Below are 23,349 nucleotides of genomic sequence, written 5' to 3' on the forward strand. Positions count from 1 at the left end.
TAATCCGGATTACAGCTACGACGATACTACTAGAAGAGCTGAAACAACTACCAGCACCACTGCTAGAATTACCGGCACCACTGCTAGCATCATCAGCACCGTTAGACCCAGCGTCACCCCAAGCCCCGGCTCCGCCCCCAGCCCCAGCCTCAGCCCAAGCCCTAGCCTCAACCTCAACCTCAGCCCCATCAGATTGTCGAATGCACGTAGACGGCGCTTACAGCAGCTTAGGCGGCTGCGTATCAGACTGGAGCGGCGACTTCGACGTCAGCTGCGTCAACTACGCCTACAGCGTAGGAAGAATCGTCAACAAGGAGGAAGAATAAATTAATATAAACATTATAATATAATAAATATATAAACATATATAAATTATATATAAACATATTTGTATACGAGAATTTTATATATAAAATTATGAATTTACACAAAATTTGTACAAGAATATCAAATTGCAACAAGTTGAATGATTATTTGTAACTGTTGCTTAAAGCGCACACCTTTTATGGTAGGGCTACAATGTATTTGGTTGAGGTAGGTCTTCCCTTTGTTCGCCTGAGCATCGCATGCACGCATAAGTATAGTCTTTCTGCAACCGATTATTGCCTCGGCCGGCATATGATATAGGGGCAAGCATTTAGCCAGGTTGCATTGTTGTTTATGGGATGACAAATTGCGCTGATATCGCAACATGTTGATTGAACGCACACGCGGTAACATTGTAAACAAGAATAGGCCATGTAGAGGGGTGGCAGAGCGACAGGGGGCGGGGCGGGGTGGCTTCCTTGGAGTGTATGTAGCCATGCCCCTGGCCCATTCCCGTGCTGTGCGCGTGCTCAGCCGCTTTGGGGCTTGAAGCTGGAGCTTGGCTCGGGATTCGAGAGCCGCAACGGGCGCGTTTTATTTTTTTTTTTTTTTTTTTTACACAATGCAGCACAGCGGCCGCATGAAAACCCAAAGAAATAAAGAAATAAATAAAACAGGCAACAGCATAAAAAAGAATAAAAAACACAAAAACACAAAGAAGACTCGAGATGCCGACAAAGTAATAAACCAATTAGGACATCAAAGTGTTCAACCGACAGCGGCAGCAGCAGCGACTGAGGCAGCGGCAGCGACAGAGGTGCCAGCAGCGGCAGCGAAGGCAACATATCCACATTCACAGAGATCACAGAGATTTGCGCTGATCCGACGTTGATTCTAAGCTACAAAACGCAACCTACATATGTCGCCAGCTCCCCTTTAGGACGGACCTCCATGTCCAAGCTCTCTTTGGGCAGCTCTTACACGCTTCTTACCAACCTCAGTTGTTGTTGCTGTTGTCGATGTTATTGTTAAGGGCATGCGGAAGTGAGCGAGTGGTCAAAAGGATTAACTGAAAGTGGAGGGCTTGATGGATATTGTGACATGACATTAGGTCTAGATTAGCTATTTAATAGCTATGGAGTATGAAAAGAAACCGAAATCTTAGCATAGTATGTATGAGACTTTTAAATCATCTAATTTATAAGTTTGTTTGGAAAAGAGTTCGCTGAATTGCCAGAGTGGGAATAGTTTCGTATATAATTATTTAGCTGCCTAATGGATCCATGAATGGGGCTAGTTTTTGCTCCGGTTTGTTCCAGTTGGGGCTTCCCTTTATAGAAACTTTCCGTAATGCCAAAATAGCGGCTTCTACTATATTATGCAGATGGTCTTCGTTATCATTTAAATCATTGTCGCATGCCTGAAGTCGCTGAAGAGCTGAACACCCCCGTCCTCGGCCGTCGGCAATCGCCAAATGGGGCATTCATTAAGAATTTAAAACGTTCATAATTAAGGCACAACAAATGGGGGCTTAGGCTCTATATAAATATATATTTATATATATAGATATATACTAGTTACTCATAATAAAATCGAAGTAAACAACTGCGGAATGGAGGCTTAATTAAATCATAAAATGCTGAGCACCTCATTAAAATCGTTTGAATCGCTACTCGGCTTGAGAGACTGAATATCAAAATGCATATTTATTAATAATAAACTCAGATATGCATATACATATCTCGATATATATGTATGTATATATATATTTATAGATTGATAAACATTTTTGTTTATTAATTCAAATGGTGCTTTTTGTCGCTGATTTGATTGGATCATTGGATCAGTCGGCATATTTTGTAACTCCTGCTGCGACTGCTGACGCAAAAGCCCAGTCGGAAGCTCGTCTCAAACTCAATCTGAGCCGCAGTCTCTCAGTTTGAGTGGGGCTCGGCACGTGGTAAACGAGATGCACGCTTCAAAGGCGCCGGCCACGGCCCACCTAAATCTTTAAATGGAATACGAAAACAGCAACAGCAACGGCAACAGCAGCAGCAGCAGCAGCGGCAGCGGCAACGGCCTAAACTGGTTGCAAACGCACATAAACCATTTAAGCCGAAAAGAAATCGGTGCGCTGGCAACTCTAACGATACCAAGATATGGCCAGCACCCCAGCCAAAAAAGCCCAATACTACTCTTAATGATATTTTAAATATCACATATGATATACCCTTTAGCGATTAGAGCTAAGCTTGGCTAGTTCAATAATAGTTAAGCTATGTCTAGAGTCCAAATGTCATTGAGGTGAATGAATGTATTTGTAGCTATATTTATATCTACTGCTTAAAAGATTTGATATGCCTTTCTATTTGTTGAATATTCTCTAGAGTTAACTCTAAGTTCAATATTAAAATATTTATATGGATATCTTTCTAGTCAAGCTTTTAACTATTGTAGGAATCTCGTATTTGTAAGGTATTTTATAGTCATGCTAGCTATGCCGTTCTCCGTTATTTTTTTTTGTGATTCGGTCACCCACTGTTTTTTTTTTTTTTTTTTTTTTTTTGTTCAGTGGCGCTGCTGCAAGAGATCGATTTGAATTGGAATTTCAAAGAGGCCGCATTTCATTTCACAAAGTCAAAACAGTTAATTTATATCATGTCGCGACTACTGGTCTTACTGATTTTGCATTTTGTGCGGTTGCTCGACTGTTCGACTGTTTCGAAATTGAAATATGAAAATGAAATCTAATTTGGCTGAGAAGAAAACCTGATTAGCAGCAATCACAGTCGTCTATGCAGGCGGACTTGGTTCGTTCAGCTTTGTTTATTTGAATAGATTTTTTTTTTTTTTTTTACTTTTGATATGATTATCCTAAAATTAGTCAGATTATAAATGTAGATACAGATGTGTGCGGTTATAAATTCTGCTTTTGAAGTTAGGTTTTTGAATCGGTAACGAATTAACTCGAAACATGCAAATCGATTTGGACGACTGAATGAAGTCGCCGCAGCAAACAAATCAATAACTATATATGTCTATATAGGTCTATATGTAGGTAGACACAGATAGATGGATAGATGCAGAGGCAACTGCTACGCATAGCGGCGGATCCTTTGTGTCCTTATCTGACGCGTAACTGAGTAGCCGAGCACAAGGACATGTTGCCAGCAGGTGCGCACAAAGGTGCCGCTGAGCAGAGCTCAGCTAATTTCGAATTACACACTTCATTCTCTCAGTCTAGGATAAGTAAGAGCTGGGCCAAGGGAACAGAATCAACAGCGTCAACAGCGTAACCAAACCGCTTTTCAAGCCAACCGCAATTGACAGCGCGCCCCTCGCCGGCCGCTCTGATCCTGCAGATCAAAGCGGACCGCCCCTTACCCCACGACAGCCATAATGTGCGTGCAAGATGAAATTTTCGGCACCGTGGGTGTGGCTTATTTCAAAGCAATTAAACCATAGTGAAGCGTGTCTTCTCCGACAGCGAGCTATCGAGCGATAGAGCACTGTGCAGCACGGTGATCTACGAGGACACTTTTAAGCATTGTGCTCTCGTCTGTCTTTCATCTGCGCCGCCAACAGTGGGCGTAGCCAAGATTTCGTTTTGTGCTCAGAGTTGATTAGTTGCTGCGCAAAACAGATTTCAATTCCATAAAAATTACCAAGAAGCAAAACAGTTTGAGAAGGTGGAGTTTCGACTGGAAGAAGTACCAAGGGGTAAAGGGTGGGACTCAGTGCAGTAAGGCTCTCAATTATAATCTTAAATTAAAAATTTAAATTTAAATGAATAGATTAACAGTTTCCCTTATCTCTAAAGAGTTAATTTAACATAAAATGTAAGGTTTTAATATTAACATAAGCTACACCGTAACTTAACAGCGCTCCTTAATTATTAACATTTGACAAAATTCCCTTTTCGCACAGTTGAAGGATTAAATGAAAACGACTGTAGCAATGCTTGGTGTCTTGACTTTATAACAGCAAGTCCTCGCATATAAAATCCACAGATATAACAGAAATTTTCAGCCCGAGAGTATGCTACATTTGAAACTAATATAACTTAACGTTACGTTAAATAAGCTAAACTGGCTGAACAGCTAACATTCGTTAAGTGTATTTCGTTAAATTCCGCTGTTATGCTAGCAAAGTTTCAAACAGATTTTGTGTACTGGCTATATAACAATATGTCCTTTGCAAATATGGTCTTCTTAAAGTACCGCGAATAGGTCGAAAAGGGAATTCGCAGTGGGATATTTGTAAATAAGGGAAATTAAAAGTACCTATCATGCTAAGTAATTTCCTCTTCTATAATTAGTTTAACAGCAGTCGAGGGGAATATGTTATCGCTAACAGTTCTTCACATTAATTGAACTAAGCTGAACTGAAGTGGAATTTGCCGCAGATTGAAATCATTTTCTATTGCTAAACTACTTAGTGCTAAGTGCAACTGATGCCTGTCAGCTGCTGTCGCCGTCTGCTGTCTGCTGTCCGTTGTCTGTTGTCTGCCGCCTGCCTTCTGTTGCCAGCAAATATGTTGTAAGTACTTGATTCTAAGCACATCATAATAGTTCGGATGGCAGATGGGCAGGCTTTCAGGCTTTATTTGGAAGCGCACTGAGCGCGACTAAGCCATATCATTTATCATGCTGCCGGCATCGCATCGCACCGTATCGCATCCCATCGCATCACAGCTCATATCTTTATAGCGCACGACCATGCATTATGCTTCAGCGACAACAATAACCACTTGAGAGCCAAACAAATCCAAGTCAAATACACTTGGCCAACAGCAATCGAACGTGCTGGAGATGGGACGGGGCATTGTTAGGGCATGTGTGGGGTCGTCTTGAGCTGTTAGCGCCAAAGTGCTTGCTTAGCTCTGCACGCATATTCTGTTGGCTATTTCATATTCAAAGCAAACTTTTCAATGGGTCACGCCTCGCAGGGCTGCAGGATTTGCAACAGAGAGCAGAAGCCAAATCAACTTTCAACTTGTTGTCAGCGCCAAAAGTTGAGCTTGCGAACAGAAATGGAACTGGAAATGGAAATGGAAATGTTTCATTTTTTGTTGCTGCTGTTGTTGTTGTTGTTGTTGTTGCTGGGGATTGTTAACTGCATATTTTATTAATGCAGTTGCCGAAAACTGACAGCGCACATATCATAAATTATGATCAGCCTTTTTAGGTGTCGCAACATGTGTGCTTCTATTCGATAGCACGCTTACGCCACGTGTAACGGCGTGTTTGGAAATGTCCCTCTAGTTGCGAACTAAACTGAAATTAATTTATAATATTACTGATAATTTCGACAAATTACGGTCGCAATTACAATGAAACAAGCCAACCAATAACTGCGCTGCATCCCAGTGGGGCTGTTGCCATGACTGCACTTTGAATACCCTCGAGTGGAATGGGAGAGGGTATATCTGCATGCGAGTAGAGCTCTTCTTCATTAATTTAAATGCTGTAGCTATGCTTTTGCTACACCCCTTTTGTCTGCATTACAGTCCCTTGCTATTACAGGGTATCCGAGCGCTGCGCGAGCTCGTTTGCATTCACTTGTTTTTATAGTGTTTGCCATGGCAATTGTTGCCAAAATTTATTTGTACTGGCGACCTAGGGAAAACAATTACTCTGGAATGGAGTGCAAATATGCCAGCTGAAATATTTGTTTAAATTTTCGAGTACTGTTGTTCGTTAGTTTCCAATTCACAACTGCAGGCGCACTGCAACACTGCACCACTGCACCACTGCGCCACTGCCCCACTGCCATCTTTGCCGGCATCCCATCTCTGCTCTTAGCGTTCTGTTCCATTCATTTCTCTCTGCTGCATGCATCGCCTCTTGCTGCTCACATTGAAGCACCCCAAAGCTGCGTCGCATACAATGGGCCAATAAGTGACCCCCACTCACACTCACACAAACACATACGCACACACATATAAATATGCTCACAGAAGTCGTTGTAAATGCCGCAGCATTGTTGAATTTTGGTTGGCTGCAAAGTGATTTACGCAATTAAAATAATTTCATTCAAATGGTCTATATAATTCAACTGGCATTTCATGCGGCTCTGCCTGCGGCCACTTTTTCCCGTTTGTCCAGCTGACCACGCCCACCAACAACAACATCAACGGTCCTTGACAAAGTGCGACATACGTACACCCACACACACACCCGCACACGCACACATATAACCATAAATCTGTTGTAAAAATGCATTCAAAACTATTAGAAATTCGTATATTATCGCATCACGCATATTTATCAACAGCTGCGCTACGCAAAGCATATTGGCTGTTCTGCTCTGTTTGGCTGAGGATCTGTTGATGGTGAGAATTAGACGAGACTGGGAGACTGCATGTACAGATTAAGAATATCATACACTCTATAAAATAAAAAATATAGCAAATACAATAATTTAATATGCATAAAATATTACATAAAATACCGGCTAACCATTTTATTCCTTACGCTCTGCCTGTGAAACCCGCCGATGAAATCATGTCGCTCTGAGAAATTGCCTTCGGTTCTTTTCGTTTCTGTTAAGCGCCCTCAGTTGAGCTGATCGTGTGGCGCTCTTTTAACGAACATCAATTAGGGAGCGATACGATCGCCGTTCGATTGCACAGAGAGACTCAGTATGTGACGAAATAGCTCATCGACTCACATATACATGCATACACCCAATTCATGTACGATACGAATGGGTTTAGCGAGCACATCCCTCTCGTACATACCAATACATACACAAAAGGCCTTTTGCTTAATAAAACTGAGCCGAAGGCTTCTGTTTGATCGCGAACGAGCTCGTTGAAGAGGCAACGCAATTGGTTGGTTGCTCTCTGAGTGTTTCAATGCAGACATCGAGAAACGACCAACAGTTATTGGCGAGCTATGCTATAAAAGGAAACTTTGTTGCCTAATTTGAGGTAAAACAAACTTAATGCGGCGTGTATAAAGATTCCAATTAAAATCATGTAGCAGCATCGAAATTTCAACAATGCGCCTTTTCCTAAGCTTACCAAAACACCATTCAGCATTATATCATTATCGTACTCTCCTAGCAAAATAGTTGCTCATTGCTTGCTATATATATATATTGTTAGTTTGCCACTCGTTCATCATTGTTCATAAAAAGTTTCTTATATCAAACAAGTTCAAAAGTAAAAGAACACAAATTTAGAATTTGGTTAGCTTCATTAAACGAACCCAACTTTTCTGGGTCTGCCGTGCCTCTACACCTAAGCCGTATGTCTGCCATAGTTCAGAGAACCCTTTAAACTATTCCATAGCTGGTTTCCATTTCCATACATTTAATCTATCTACTACTTACCTTAATTGTTCAAAACACTTTTGTTTCTCATCTCATTGAGCTCATTCGCGTTGTCCCACTAACCTTACCCGTTCGGCTTATCTCTCTTGTCATTTATTTAAATGTCACATTTCACTCGCTGTTGCTGCTAATATTAGAGGTCGTAAAAGGCTTTCAACGCTTAGACCAAAAAATTTACTGCAAAATTAGCGCATAAAATCTGCTAAATTGTGGCCATAATAAATGCCAACTGGAAACTTGTAACGTGTGCGCGGGTCGCGCTTTAAAAGCAAAGCTCAAAATGTTTTGTGCGTTGCTGGTCTCGAATCAATATATCGAAAATGCTGCGATTGCTGATGCGGCTAATATTGCTGCTGCTGTTGCGACTGCTGTTTCTGTTGTTGCTGTTGCTGCTGCGGGGCAACAAATGTGTCTAATGCTAGGCTATTAAATAAAATCTATCAGGCCAAATTACATACTGTTGGGCATATCCAATGAGGAAGCGTAAGGACAAGGACGACAGAAACCACGTGGCTTGGCCAACCGAACCACAAAAAGCTGAAAAAAATGGGAAACATCAGAAAATTTGCATAAGCAGCGCGCATCAATTCGAAAGGCCAAGCGAGCGTATAAATATTTTTATGCCAACGCAGTCACAAAAACCAACAGAATCTGGCGTCGTGGCGTGGCTCTGCTCATTGCTGTTTGGCTTGCATGTGGCTGGCCAGCTTGATTATTTTGGCTGCGGACATGCATGAGGATTAGCGTCGCTTTGTGGCGAATTTTAATAGAATTACAGCTGCAATTGTGTGTTTGAGTATTGCATGCCAATTGTTGTTGCATTTTAATTTCCATGTTGTTTTTTCCATTTCCATTTCTGTTTGTCGCATGCTTGCTCCTTCTCTCTCTTCCTCACTTTCTCTCTCTCACTCGTCGTGTGTGTTAATTAATGAGGCTTTGCAGTTGGTATGCGTGTTTTGTTGCAGCCTCTGTCAAAGTTCGCAGTGAATGGAATTACCAGATACTCTTTGCCACATCGTTCCACAATAGCTGCGTAATCAGCTTTAACAGACGCTGTCGCAAAGCAGTGTTAAAGCAGTGCAAGCGGATATTAAGCTTATGGCAAGCAGTGCGCACCGCATTTCCTTTTGTATATTTGCCATATTACGAAAATATATTCTTGCTAAACAGCTGGTTCACTTAAGCTGGGTGATTTTAAAAATTGAAATTCAATGCGACCTTGCTCAAATCTTATAAAATAATTTTAATATGTAAATACAGTGAGATTTGATGCTGAAAATTAAGACTTGAAAGAGCATGTAATATTTCGATGTGCCAATATTGATGCCTTAGTTTCCTCCCGCTTAAGCCGTTTCGATTTATACGCTGACCCAGTTTTAAAAAGTGCCCATCTGCCACGTTCGTGCCCCAGTGCTTGGGCAAGGACTCTGCCCATGGCTGCCAGCCTGCCTGACTGCATGCCTGCTTGCCTGCCTGTTGATGTTGCTGTCTATAATCCAGAGATTACATGTGACACACGCATACGTTGCAGCTTATTTTTCATTTCTTTGGCTGTCGTCGAGGACAGGTGGAGATGCGGGCAGGACAGGCAGGAGTGACGCAGCGTAGTTTGCATATACTATAATTGAACAGCTCGTTGCAAAAGAAACGCACGACTTGTTTGCAAAAGCATCCGCTTCATAAGTTATCAAAACACGTAAACTCAGATTTCTCTTATTTTTTTCTTTTCTTTTTTAAATAAAAAAATGTTTAATTGTTCTTCGTTTTGCACTGTTTAATGTACATAGTTGTTGTTGTTGTTGTTGCTGGTATTCTTGTTGCTACAGTGGCACGTGCCACACGCACAGCAGTTTACAACTTCTGTTTTATTTTATCTCCTCTTTTGCAATTCTCTTTTCACTCTGCTGACAGCATTTGCATATGGCTTTTGTTATTGTTTCTATGAATTCTGTTATTGTTGTAATATGCTCTGCTAAGTCTTCTTATATATTATGTCAATGCTTACGCGTGTGCACAGTTGTTTATGCTTATGTTTATGTTTTTGCTGATGCTTATGTTTATGCTTTTGTTATTGATTTTGACTGCCCAGTTATAAATGTTACTATGCTCTATGGTATACTATTATAATACACACTTTGATCAATTGTTTTGACGTTTGTTTGTTTGTTTATTTATCAATTTGCTTGTATTCGAATGCAACAGTTAAAAGTATATTATGGTTTATATACTCGTATATTTATGTTTAGTTAGCTTCCTTCCATTCACACAATTCAATTGCTTTATTCAGATGCATATTTTTTTGGCTTAATTCTAATAATAATTTAAGTATAGGTAGTTTATATAGCTTATTTTGGGATTACATTCTCACACACGCTCACTCACACTATCTCACAGGCGCTCTAAAGTTTCACTAATTAACTTTAATGTACAGGAATTTGTTTTGTCTGATGACCTACAATATAACTGGAATTAATGCAATAATCGTAGCCATTAGATCGTAGCATTTGGGCAACAGCCTAACACAAATGCTGAGCAACATATACAAATTGGCTGGCGTACAATTATGCTATATATATATATGTATACTCTATGTGTATATGTATAATTTATTAACATTTTACAGTATGTTTAGACGAATTTCAATGCTTACAATTGCTGGGAAAAGGAAGAGTTTTTGAATATTTTTATTAATTTGGAAAACTGAAAAGTCTTAATCGTATTTCATGCTCGCAATTAAGCAGACATGATTTGTAATCATTAAGTTTATATTATATGCATATGTAGAGTGTACTAACATTAATTTTTACAGCTTATATTGATTGGAATGCAACTAATTGTTTTCATTATTAAGACAATTATTCTGGCGCTTGACTGCACTGCACAAACTGCAACAATATTGATAACCAATTATAATGAGGCTTTAGATTAAATATCATTATACTATTATTGTTGTCCAATATGAATTACAGCGTGCAGCTATAGTCCCATTCACATTCATATCCGCATCCGCATCCAGAGGCACAGCCACAGCTACATCTGTACATCTGCAGCCTGAGCGACATTCAAACAACTTTTAATTACATTACCAATTTTTGATTGCATTGAACAAATAGTTCAACATTTTTTCTATGGCAAACGTCAAGTGACTTTAAATTAAATTAATTTATTTGAATTCGCACGGAACATAAAATCAAATTGCAACACAAAGATACAAACATTTTTTGTACACATTTACTGAGCAAATATAATTATAAAATGTAATTCCGGGAGAAATGCAATAAAAAGAAATTAAAGTCATAATTTTGTATATTTTTGCGGTAACAGTATTTAATTAATGTGAAAAATAGGCCTCAGAGCAAATATTTAATAACGCATTTATGCAGCTCGCATACACTTGAAGAAGCCTCAGAGGTGCAGGGAGGGAGAGTATTTGCTAAATATTGAAGGATTTTTTTGCCACATTTGAATTGCAAAATAATTGTCAATTATTGAATAAAAAGAACTGATTTTTAATTTTTCACAAATAAAGAATCACATTTGAGTTGGCATTGCCAATGTGAACGCAAATATTTGCATATCATGCATAATTTAAATATTTTACGGCAATTCAATCTGAGTGTTATACTTTTTTCTCCATTCGCGTCTGTCATCTTCTGGTATTTGCTGCTGCGGCTATGTCTAATTATTTTATGCACCTCACTCTGGCTTCGGGCTCATGTGTTTGTCTAGAGAGCCATTTGCGAAAATCTCTGTATTTATGTTCGCATTAATTTATATTTATATTTGTATTTATATTTATTTGTATTTACTTTAATTTATTTCATACTTTCGTTTTGTTTGTAATGTGATACATTTGATGTTGCAATTACGTTAATAAGTTTGCTATTTGCTATTTACACGCTGCTTAAACTATACAAAATACACATTAAATGTTAGTCCATTCGCCTAGGGTGTCGGGAAAGTTGCGACTTGCTAGTTTAGAACTGGCAACGGGACTTGGCTTGCTTAACTAAGCCAATATTTAGCTAGCCGTGACAGTCAGACACACATTCGCGTACACATACAGGGTTAGAGTTACACTTACATACATAGACACACGAACACATTCACATGCGTTGTTTAGTTTCCACGTTCGATGCCGCTTTGCGATCATCTGTGACAGCAGCGTTTGGCTTCGACGTGGGCGTGGCATGACTGGTAATCGTTACTATTGCTGCTGCTGCTGCTGTTACTGCTGTTACTGTAGCTAACGGCAGACGTTGCTTCATGGCCAGCAGCAGTCCGTTTCGCTGCTGCTGCTGCTGTAGTCGTTGCTCCTGCTGTAGTCGTTGCTCCTGCTGTTCTACGTCTGTCACTTTCACTGGCCGCGAGCATGACGCTGTCTCTGTTGCAGGCAAGAGTGGCACAATGCTGCTGCTGCCGCTGACTGTAGCCGAGCACGAGGCCCAGCAGCATGACAATTGTCAGCCAATTGTACTGGCAACCGGATGAGCCAGTTTGCATTGCCTCCGGATGTTCACCTGAAATTATGGCCCGAACTAATTTCAACTTTATTGCATTGTCTTTAGCTTAGATATTAAATTTGTACTTCAACAATAAACGACTGAATAAGGATGTGTGTGCGTGTGTGTGTGTGCAGCAAGTTTGACTGCAAGTCAAGTAGTTGTTGCTGTTTGTCTCTTTATTTGTTGCGCTCTGTTTGGCTCTAGCAGATATAAGTGTTTAAGTGTGCGTGTGTGTGTGTGTGTGTGTGTGTGTGTGTGTGCGTGTGTGTGTTTGTGCAGCACACATAAATATTTAATTAATGTGCAGCGTCTGTTTGCGTTGGCCTGGCCACAGTTGGCCCCAAAAGTGCCGACATTTGATTTGACGTCAGCTCTGCTGTAGCTATTTAGATGCAAATGACGGCACAGCACAAAATAATTAGCTAAACTGAGTCCAATTAAATGCGCTCAACTTTAAGTTTTTGCCCCAAAACCATGTAATATCTGCCGCGCCCTTAAGTACGCAACATAATATAATTAATTGCCGTTATTAAGCGGAGTGTTAACACACACACAAGCACACACACACTCGATGCGTGTGATGCACGCGATGTGTGCCGGCGTGCTCTTGTAATAAAACAGTTGCTCGCGGCAGCCAACGCCTTGGCTGCGCTCCACCTCACACGCTCCCACACATACACACACACACACACGTATTCACGTCGCGTGCCCTTGTAATTGATTGAGTTCAATTTTTCAAGCAATTAACTTGTGCACTTGAAACTCAATACAACGTGCAAACAAACATCGGAAGCGCCCTCAGCTCACAGCTCACAGCTCACAGCTCTCAGCTCACAGCGCTCAGCCCTTAGCTCTCAGCCTGGCACAGCGATGACGATGACGTAACACGCGGTGTATGCGTAATGCCGCAGCTGCTGCGTATTACGTGAGTCGATCGTGTTAGCTGCAGACGTTTAGCTTGATTGAATTTAATAAATTTAATAAGCTTTAAGCTGTTGTTTTTTCCCCCATCTTCGAGCTATTTGACCTCCGTGTTGACAAAATGGCATTCGTCATCTGCTGTGTGTTGCTTTAAACGTGATTTGCGTCACGGCCGTATTTCTTTGCAGATCTCCCCCACCCCTCCTTCCCCACCAGCTGGCCATGGGCCTCAATTTGAAAGCACGCTTTGTTGTTATTTTTTCGGAGCTGCGCAGCAGCTGCTTAATAAATATCTGGCCGCAGTGTTGAAAATAAACATATTACGCATACGCAATGTGAGCAGAGCCTGCGGCTAGGAAAGGCGTGAAGATTGGTTGGCTGGTTGGTTGACTGGATGTGGGGCCGGACCGTGGGCTGGTGTGTGGGCAAATGTAACAATGTATTTGTTGACAAGACAGGAATTATTAATAACGTACGTGGCGCACATAATTCATCATCAGAGCAGACACAAGGCCACTGAATCCGGATTGCCCTCAACTGTGCATAGCTAAAATATCTTTGGGCTGCGGCTATGAAAACACAAGTCACAAGCCGGCTAAAGCAAATAAAAGCGCATAAAGTGCTGAGCAGGAGAGATGCTTGAGTGGGAACGAGATAGACAGACAGACGGAGAGATAAAGCGACGTAGAGTGTGAGATAAAAAAATAAAGTAAAAGTAAAATATGCAAAATTAGCGCTGATGGATTTTCAGGAAGGAAGCCAGGGCATGTAGAGGCGGCAGGAAGTAGCTAAGCAAGTAGCTCCAGACACAGACATAGACCGAAGCGCAGACAAAAGCACGCACACACCACAGAGGAGGAAGGCCGAAAGGTGAATAAGGACGAAGGACATGGTTGTTGGAGCAGCAGCAGTAGCAGCAGCAGCAGCAGCAGTAGCAGCAGCAGCAGCAGCAGTAGCAGCAGCAGCAGCAACAGCAGCAGCAACAACAGTTGCTGCCTGGCTGGAATGCACGTTAGTTTTTGAGTGTTTTTATGAGGAGCTTTGCATACTTTGGCAGTATTTTTACATTTTATAGCGCGTTTTGTTTGTGCAGTCGCCGGATGAAGACGAGTAATGTTTGACGGCTGAGAGAGCGCTCTTTAAGTGCAGCTCAAGTGTGACACAAAGCGCCGATTTGGCCTGATTTGGCTTAAGTGGGCATTCAATTAGCATATATATACATATAATACAAAAATATATATGTATGTATGTAATCGCACTCATTGTTAAGTCCCACTCTAGCTACGCTTTTCTTTCAATGTGTCGATTTTCAATTCTGTTTCACGTTTATAATTGTAAAAACATTACACAGTTCATTAACGCTCCTGTTTCGTGCTCCATCGCACACTTATTGTTAAATAATTACCATTATCAAGTGCAAGCAAGTGCGAAATAGCAAAAATGTTGATTGCCATTAAATTGTGATTTGACACAAATTTCCCCAGGGCTTTTCCTTGGCTGGCGGCACCGCCCCTCTACCTCCTCTACTCCCTATACCCCCTCTTCCGTTGCTTGTCGTGTTGTGACTCGTAAATTAAGTCAAATACGAGCAAAATGGTCAGTGAAGCGATGTGGTGCCCTTTAACACGATTAACACTGGTCAACACAAGTGCTAAGCCAGAAAAACTGAATGGCTAATCATTGAACCAGAAGAGCTTAAGGTCTACAGGGTTCGCTTTATAAAGGCAACTCTACAACATTTTAAATATTTTAAATTTCAATCAATATGTACCCAAGGGTCGGAAGTGCTTACAATTGCATTTGATTTCATAATTTTGATCATTGTGAGTGCCCGCCGTTTTTTCTCTCAGTGTAAACCCTTTTTGCAGTCAGCTTGTGTTTAGTGTGACGGGGGCTCCCTGGGCGCTCTATTGTTTAACTTTGCGTGCTTTTCAATTATGCATTAAACTACCGCTTATATTACAGTTGCCGTAAAAACTATTTGCAGCTGCTGCTGCTGCTGCTGCTACCTAGTCGTGCAGCTCCTGCTTGCCGCTGTTTGACACTGTGCACATCCGGCTTGAGCTTGATAAGCATTTTACCACTTTTATCGCTGCACATGCAATACCCGAAGGGGGCGGCGGGCCGAGCTCTCGCTGGGAGGGCCGCGAGCTGGCATCCGCTGAGGAGCATAGCGCTCGAAGCTGGACGCTTTTTATTTTCTACTTTGCTGTGAGTTTATAAATAAAATGTGCATATGCGACACTCGCGCACGCAATGGCAGAGCCGTGGCAGAGCGGCGCGGCAGGGCAGGGTACGGCGGAGCACGGAAAATACCAGCGCGCGAACAAAAACCGGAAACCATGCATCGCAGTCGGCAGCGTCCTTCTCAAGTTGCCCGCGCCTGTCTGCAGCCACGTTCACATTCACATTCACATTCACATTCACATTCACATTCACGTTCACGTCCACGCTCACATCCATGTCCACGTCCTGTTATTGTTTTTGCCATATACTAACACACACACACACACACACACACATACAATTACGTCGCGGTTGGCAAAGTTGCGCCTGGCATTTCGGGCTTGTTTTTCATTCTGCGCTGACATTTACTTCGCTGTCATTAATTTTAAGCTGCATGCTTCTGGCTCTGCCCAAAACTGCGCTCACTCGCACTCGTACTCGTAGCTCGAGCGCCTTCCAGCCATTTGGCATGCAACAACTTTTTGCGAATGTGCATTAAAATCTACCTATAAAGACTCTACAAATACCTCATATATCTCGTATAGTTTGACTTTTGTTAATGAGTTGTAAAAACCAACAGACAACTTTCCCTCCACATGAATTAGAATCTTCAAGCGTTCACAAGTTTTGTATCTCATTTCTTTCATATTCCTCTTTTCGTGTTTCCAGCGTCGCCTCCCCCGCCAGCAGCTTAATTGAGGTTTAAACTTTAAATGCTTTTATCTTTGTAACTTTCTTGGTTTAAAAGTCGGCCTAAGCTTAAAACAAAGTTGAGCTTCTTCATGCTTAATGCTGCTTGGCTTGTGCTTGTCTTGGCTGTCGCTCGCTTTTCATCAAATGCAATTGAAAACTTTTTGATTTTCATTTAATTTGAATATTTTTTCCGTTTATTTCTGTTAGATTTTGTTTTGATTTTATTTTCGGCACACAAACTATTTGCCAAGTTTTGCATTTAATGCGCAAATACGCATTATGCCTCTCTTCTTATCCAACTAGCTATCTAACTGTCTGACTGTGTTTCTGTCTGCTTGCCTGTCTCTCTGTTTGTTTCTCTTTCTCTCTGTCTGTCTGACTGTTTGCTCGTCTTTCCGTGTCCTCGGCTATCGCTGTCTCAATGCCCTACAGTTCTCTGCCTCGCAATACTATATATTCTAACAATATTGTCGTTGCTCGTTTGTAGCTAAATTTCGTTTTGTTGCAAAACTTTTAGCCCTGCCTGAAATAATAATTGAATGTCACTTGAACGACAAGTTGGGCCCCAATCCAGGCCCCCAACCAGGCCCAGCCTCCGTCTGGACCGAGCCCCCTCTGTTTAAGCCCGTGTTCGAAAAGTACCAACAATTTTGTCAAAGTGACAAAATGCCGTTTCGAGCCAAAAAATTGAAACTTGCTTTTGCATGGCTTAGCCAACTTTCTAGAAATGTGTGTGTGTCTGTATATGTGAGTGTGTGGCTGCTGCTCCTGCTGCTGTCGCATTTTATCAGCGGTTTTGCTGGCTTTTGCCAAGGCTTACAAGAATCTGTGCCGAAAATTTGAATTGAATTCTGAGCAGCTCAAGAGGAATTTTTAATTGAGAGCCACGACTACAGGCAAGTCTTAGCACTTCGGTGGGCTATGGACAGACCGCAAAAATAGTTTCCTTTCTGTTTTTTCTCTCTCAGCTCAAACCGGAATGCCGAAGACCAGTTACAACCGCATTTTAAGTCCCCGAAAGTAAGTCAAATAAATCACGAATGAATTAAGTGAGGTTATGTTCGTGTTGCTCTAACTCTCCTATGTGCTATCTCTTTCCATTGTTGCCAATGTGTGTGTGTATCTATATAACCCCATTCATCTGTACTCTGTCTGCCTTTAGCGCGCTCCATTCTCGCTCCCAGTTTTTCTCCTCTTTTTCCTGTCTTTTGATAAACTTGAGACGTGCGGCGACTGAGCTCGTTTAATGTGTGTGGCTAATGTGTGGCATGTGGTGTGTCTCTGTGTGTGTGTATGTGGCTTACTGTTTGTATAAGTCAAACCCACACTGAGATTGAGTGTGAGCGACAGAGAGCGCTGAGCGGCTCCTCAGCTCAGCCATTGCGGTCAAGGCGCCTTTGACGTTGTTCTGACTTCAATTTGAATGCTTTATTTGCACGTGTTGACGTTGTATGCCCTCTCATTCAACACTGGGGATTAGCTGGCCGACAAGGCCTTGCTGCTCATTCAAGCACAAAGACTTGCCAAATGGGGATTACCAAACAAATTGCGCAGCTAATGCGACGCACTCGGCAAGCAAATTATTTCACAAAACGAGCGAAGGGCGAAAATCGAAAAAGTGTTGCATACTTTTCTCGGCCGGGCTAACAAATGTAAACTTTCCATTATATGTATAAAGAAATTAATTGACGCCCACACAATTTGCGAAAAGTGCTTGTCCTTGCCGTCGATTGCTGACAGACGTGTAGCATTGATGCACATACTTGGATTTTCTAGCGCATGTCCTTGGCAACGCCTTCGATGGCAAAAGTTTGTCTGTGGCGTCCGTCTGTGCTTGCTTCGCTCCAGATGTGTATACGTGTCAGTGTGTGTGTGTGTTGACCTATCAGTTTACGTGCCATTTAGCACTCAATTAAATTCGTACGGCACAAACACACAAACATATATACACACACACACAGGCACACAGAAGCAACACATTTAAGTAAATGTGCGCTCATCAGTAAGGAATAAAGTAGAAGAAGCAACAAGGAGCAATCAGCCAGCCAACAAAGTGCGGAAAGAAGTTGCTTTATTCGAGAACCAGTTGCTGCTCCTGCTGCTTGTTGCTATTAATCAAAGCACTAAGCATTTGCCGAAAGCAATTTATTTCGTTATCGAACGGATTTGCTCACCCAGAGCCAAAGAATTATGCAAGAAGGAACAAGCCGGACACTCGACTTTCTTTTTTTTGATACGTCAGCATGAGACTTGGAATATTGGAATATGTTAATAGAAGCATAATTTAAAGTTAGCGTTATTCATATATTTATCGATCCACTCAACTCAAATATTATATTTAAATTAACTGCGCTGCCAGCTGCCGCCTGCCTGACTCGACTGCCTACCAGTTGTAAAGATTTCAAATTTGGCCAGCAAACAAATGAGTTTTCGTACGGATTTCAATTAGTTTTGCTGGCCTGGCAAGTGCTCAAAGGGTTGCGCCAACACTCCCCACATTTTTCTGCTGATTTATCTAACGAATTTTATCGAAGCACCGCAGATGCGCACTCACTGGCTTCCAAATCGTTGGCTCGCTAAGCCAAATCCTTTTTATTTTACACCAAAATATCACTCATACGCCGTGAGCAGTGCGAGCACTTCGAATTACTTTTTTTTGATGTCTGACGCCTGATTAAACAGCCGCACAGTGCTTGACAAGATTATATTACACCGACCAGACGTAACGCTCTGCCAGTCGAGCTGATGCTGTTCGGCTTTTCCCATTACGTGGCCGGGCAATTGAATTAGGATTATGTTGCCTGGCCTATGTCAAGCTGATTGATTGGCTGATTGACCCACTGAGTGCCTAAATGATTGCCAAATTAGCCAAAAGTGCACTTAGCGTCCACTTATTTTCAACTGTAGCAGCCGCAGTCCTAAAGCCGAACATTGAAAAAGCCAAATTATATTACTTTCTGTTACAAATAGCTTTTGCCTTGGCAAAAGTTGCAGGCAATTAAAGTCTGGCTAGAATATTTCGAGCAATATTCTGTCAGCAAGTTTTATTAGCTGAGTGGGAAAAGAGCTATATACAATATTACTTATTGCTCCACTTTTCAATCAGAAATGCTTTCAATAAGAAATAAATTGGGCCTTGAGATGAATGCAAATATGAATACAATAAAAGAGAAAAAATGCCTGTTATATAGCAATACAAAGAGTTAAAACTTTAGCCCAATTTTATTATGTTTTTAATAATTCTGTGAATCTAAAATGTAATTAAATGAATATAACAAAATATAAACAAAAACTTTTAGATTTGCGTACAGAGCAAAGTATTTTTTGGATAAGAATCTCAATATTTTCATATCAGGAAAAGTTTCTGGCTTTAAGAGCAACTATTTTGCAAACATTTATAACTATTTAATGTGCCAGCGCCTTGGGATGCGGCTGCCCGTTCAAAATGTTAGTTAAAGTTTATGCTGTCAATGTGCTAAACATTGCAACCAAAAACGTTGACAATTTTTGGGGCCAAGAACTTTGGCATGGCCATAACAATATGTTGTGGGTGTCTATATATAGACGTGTGTAAGTGTGTGTGTGTGTGTGTGGCAAAGTTACGAAACAGAGCCTTATGGGAAACAAGCTGCAGTTTTACCTGCTGCAGCTGCCTCAAGTGGTCCATAAGTAGTGCTGCACGCTTCGTGTCTGCCTAGCTCTATCTATTTAGTCCGAGTGTGAGAGCGCGTTTAGTTACAGCATTTTGTGGTTAGTAAAACATTGCTTCAGCCCCAGCTCAGCTTACACAGACACACCCACACCCACACCCACACCCACACCCACACCCACACGCATGCACAGAGCCAACTAACCGGCACAAGTTGCATTCTGGGTCAGCTTTTGCTTTTGCGGACCGTTGGCCGTTGGGGCGCTGCTCGAGATGGCCAATGGCAGGCAGCGTGTAAGTGGCAGACATACAGGAATGGGAGGAGTCGGGGGAGAGGCAACGGCCAGGCGACAGGCTACTGCCTTGTCTAACAGTGAAATGTGCAGCATACATATGCCATTGCAGGCGCCATTGCGGAGAACCTCAAATATTATTACCGGCATTTTCACAGATATTGTCGTGTGCATGAAATGAGACTCGACACTCGGCAGCTACCTTTCAGCCCCGCCCACGCTGGCCACTGGCATGTTAACTGGACATGTATTAAAGCCAACTTCAAGCGCAATGCTGTTAAAAAGTTTGCAGCGCAGCAAATAAAAATCTGAAAGCAGCGCCCAAGCAACTTTAATCCAATTTCAAGTAACCGACTCGCAAAATGAGTTTGCCGCACTTGAATAACGGCAGCGACGGGGCGGCCGAACGGGCACGCAGTAACAAATAAAATAAAGGCGAAACTGAAAAGAGTTGTGCGGTTAAAGCGCTTGTAAAACGATGACATATTTTCGCGCAGTTCTTGTTGTGGCATTAAAAATGTAGCAACATAATAAAATATCACGTATACGCAGCAAAGTACGGCAAAAATGTTGAAATACAATTACGAGCAAGCCAACCAACATGGATACGTCTGTGTGTGTGTGTCTGGGTGTGCGTATTGCATGCCACATAAAGAAACATGAGTATTTTTTATTTAATTTTACTGCAATTGCATTTGTTGTTGTTGCAGCTGCTTTGTTCTGTTTGCAGCGCACTTGAAAGTTGTGCGGCGCATGCAGCCGAGCGCTTAATTTGCAACATTTCTTTTGTTACAAGCAGCAGGCGCAACAACATGTCGCCACCACGCCTCTTCGGGCAGCCCACAGCCACAGCTCGCACATTGTAAATAAGATGTAATAATTTTAAAAACCATCAACAGAACCAAACAAAAACCAAGCTCGAGGAGAGAAGTAGACAAAAAAAAAAAAAAAAAAAAAAAATGAAGCCAGCTGCTGGGTGGTTAGGTGGGCTGGCAGCCCTAACTTGTTGTATGCGCTCTGCTTGCATAAATGTCTGGGTACAACAAAAACTTATTAAGCTGCCTGTGACAGCCAACTTAAATAGGGGCTGCAGAGGCGGGGCGGGGGCATGGGTGTGTCTCTGGCTGGAGGAACTTGTACCCATCATCATTGGCACAAAAAGCGCAACGTCGCATGTTGCAATTGACAGCAGCAAGACGTAGCAGCAGCTGCAGCTGCATGCAACACAAAAGCAACCAGACAAGCGAAATAATGCACACACACTCACACACACACACACATACACACCCACACAGTGAGATGCTTGCCTAAGGCTTCTGGCAGCTGCTGTTGCTTCTTACGCTCTTGGCCAAAAAACCATTTTGTAATTAAGTGCTGCCGGCAAAGTGTTGCCCCTTCTATATATATCTATATATGTATGTGTGTGAGTGTCTAGTTATTGGTGGCGTGTAATGAGCGTAAACTACGCGCTGCCCAGCTAGCAGCTAGCAGCTAGGAGCTACCAGCAACCAGCTTCCAGCTTCCGGCTAGTGCAGTCAGCTTTCCCCATTGGGGCGTGGTCGTGTTGATGGCCCTCAGCCATGTTAGCGCATTTGTTTGTTTACTCAAGTTTGGCCAAAACGTGCGATTTTATGCTGCAGCTGCAATAATTTTTTGCAACTTTAAATTAGAAATTCCTCGAACAGCAACTGCAACAGCAACAGAAACAGCAACGAGAGTAAAAAATAACTTGATATAAGATAGAAAAAGCACGCACTCGTATCATTACGTGTAGAGTAATATCCAAGTGAGCTTAGCGTTTAATTATAAAAGTTTTGTCTAACATTTTAAAAGTTCCTTGAATTTATTTAATGCAATGGCTCCACGCAGCATCGGGCAATATTTTCCAAGCTCATTTTTTGGCATTGGAATCGAGCAATAGGTAAATCGATATACGAAATAACAATTTGATACGAAAAGCCAGTTGGAAGAAAACAACAGAGCCGTTAAGTGAAAGAAAAATAAAAGAAAGTGGTGCGAGAGGGAGGGGGAGAGGGATAGAGTCGAGCATCACATTTGCGTTGCATTTATCAACAGCAATTTCAACTGCAATCAAGCAAACGACATTTATGCGAAATGGAGCACAATTCCAGGCGGCAGCCAGAGGAGAGCCATCGGACAGAAGATGACGACAGATGATGCTGCATATATGAAGTTTTGATATGGACAGTGCACGATATGCCCATATCTGGACGAGGCATCAGTTGTGAGCTCCAGACAATCAACATGGCTTCTCACAGTTGGTGCAGCTGTGATAACTTTTAACTTTGCAATTGCATCCAAATCGATGCACAATTCGGAATTTGCAATTTCCAAAATAAAGTAACAAGCCATGCTATGCTTTTGTGCTTCACATTCAAAATTTCTTGTGGCCAGCCCTAAAAATGCTGCAAAATTAAATTTTGCAAAAGGTTGTAAGCTCAAATTGGTTTTTCTGTGAAGCAAAAATGTTTAGCTATTGTTTGTTGCTGATGAATATCTTTAGAGCTATTGAAGCGGAACGTTGTGGCTGGAGCCTAATACAAATTGTAAATTTAGTGCGAACTCTTACAGCTGTAGATTTTCTCGTTACAATAGTATAGAATCTGATCTTGTGTTATTTTAAATGTAAAAAGCTTCAATTTAAGCATGCAGTATATAATACCTTAATTCTTAATTCTTTACTTTATTTAATTCAATCTGTTGTAAGCAGTAACTCGATCCATTCAATCCTATTTTCGACTATTATAACAAATAATATTGGCAATTGACCAAAAATTAAAAGTGCTTATATAAGCATATATATACATGTCTACATGTATACATACATATACAACATTCTTTAGGTTTAAAAAAAGAGTTAAATTAAAAGAAAAAGAGAAAAACGGGTCAAAGCTTCTAGCAAATTACTGTGAGATATTGGCAAGTAACTTTCCACAGAAACTTTTCGTTTTTTAAGCCAACTGCAAGGGCTTATGGCACAAGCAGGCACACACCTAGACACACACATACAAACACACATGCCCATACACCCACACACATTTAGATAAACGATGTAAAAAGTAGCAGCGCGTTTTTTAGTCAGCGCGAAACGTTTATTTTCAATTTGCTACCGTATTATATTCACACATACACACAAGCACACACACACACACACGCAGTAAGAGAGAAAGAACGAGGAAGAGAGCAAAGCTAAGGCTAAGCCGTTGTTTTTAGTCTTTGGCTATATTTTAAGGTTATGCTGTAGCCGCCTCGGGCGGAGGCAGATGGTCGTGTCCCTTCGGGTGTTTGGGCCAAATGTTAAGCAGCTTAGCCAAGCGCTGCCAGGCGACATAAATTAAAATGGCCAACGGTTTTTTGCTGCATATGCAATCTCCTACATATTCACACACACACACAC

General features: G+C 41.6%; 1 protein-coding gene across 2 annotated transcripts in view; it reads right to left on the reverse strand.

The window, feature by feature from the left end:
* Positions 1-11,424: 11,424 nt before the first annotated feature.
* Positions 11,425-23,349, reverse strand: part of LOC6581835 (junctional adhesion molecule A) — a 92,184-nt gene continuing 80,259 nt past the window's right edge. Inside the window, exon 7 of one of the 2 annotated variants that reach the window (XM_002007521.4) lies at positions 11,425-12,164. In XM_002007521.4, coding sequence (XP_002007557.2) covers positions 11,794-12,164 — 371 coding nt within the window. In that variant the 3' untranslated portion in view covers positions 11,425-11,793. Of the gene's footprint in view, positions 12,183-23,349 lie in introns of both variants that reach the window. The other variant, XM_032730875.2, reaches the window with a different exon arrangement.

Source organism: Drosophila mojavensis, unplaced genomic scaffold, assembly GCF_018153725.1.
Source record: "Drosophila mojavensis isolate 15081-1352.22 unplaced genomic scaffold, ASM1815372v1 contig_74, whole genome shotgun sequence".
NCBI lineage: Eukaryota > Metazoa > Arthropoda > Insecta > Diptera > Drosophilidae > Drosophila > Drosophila mojavensis.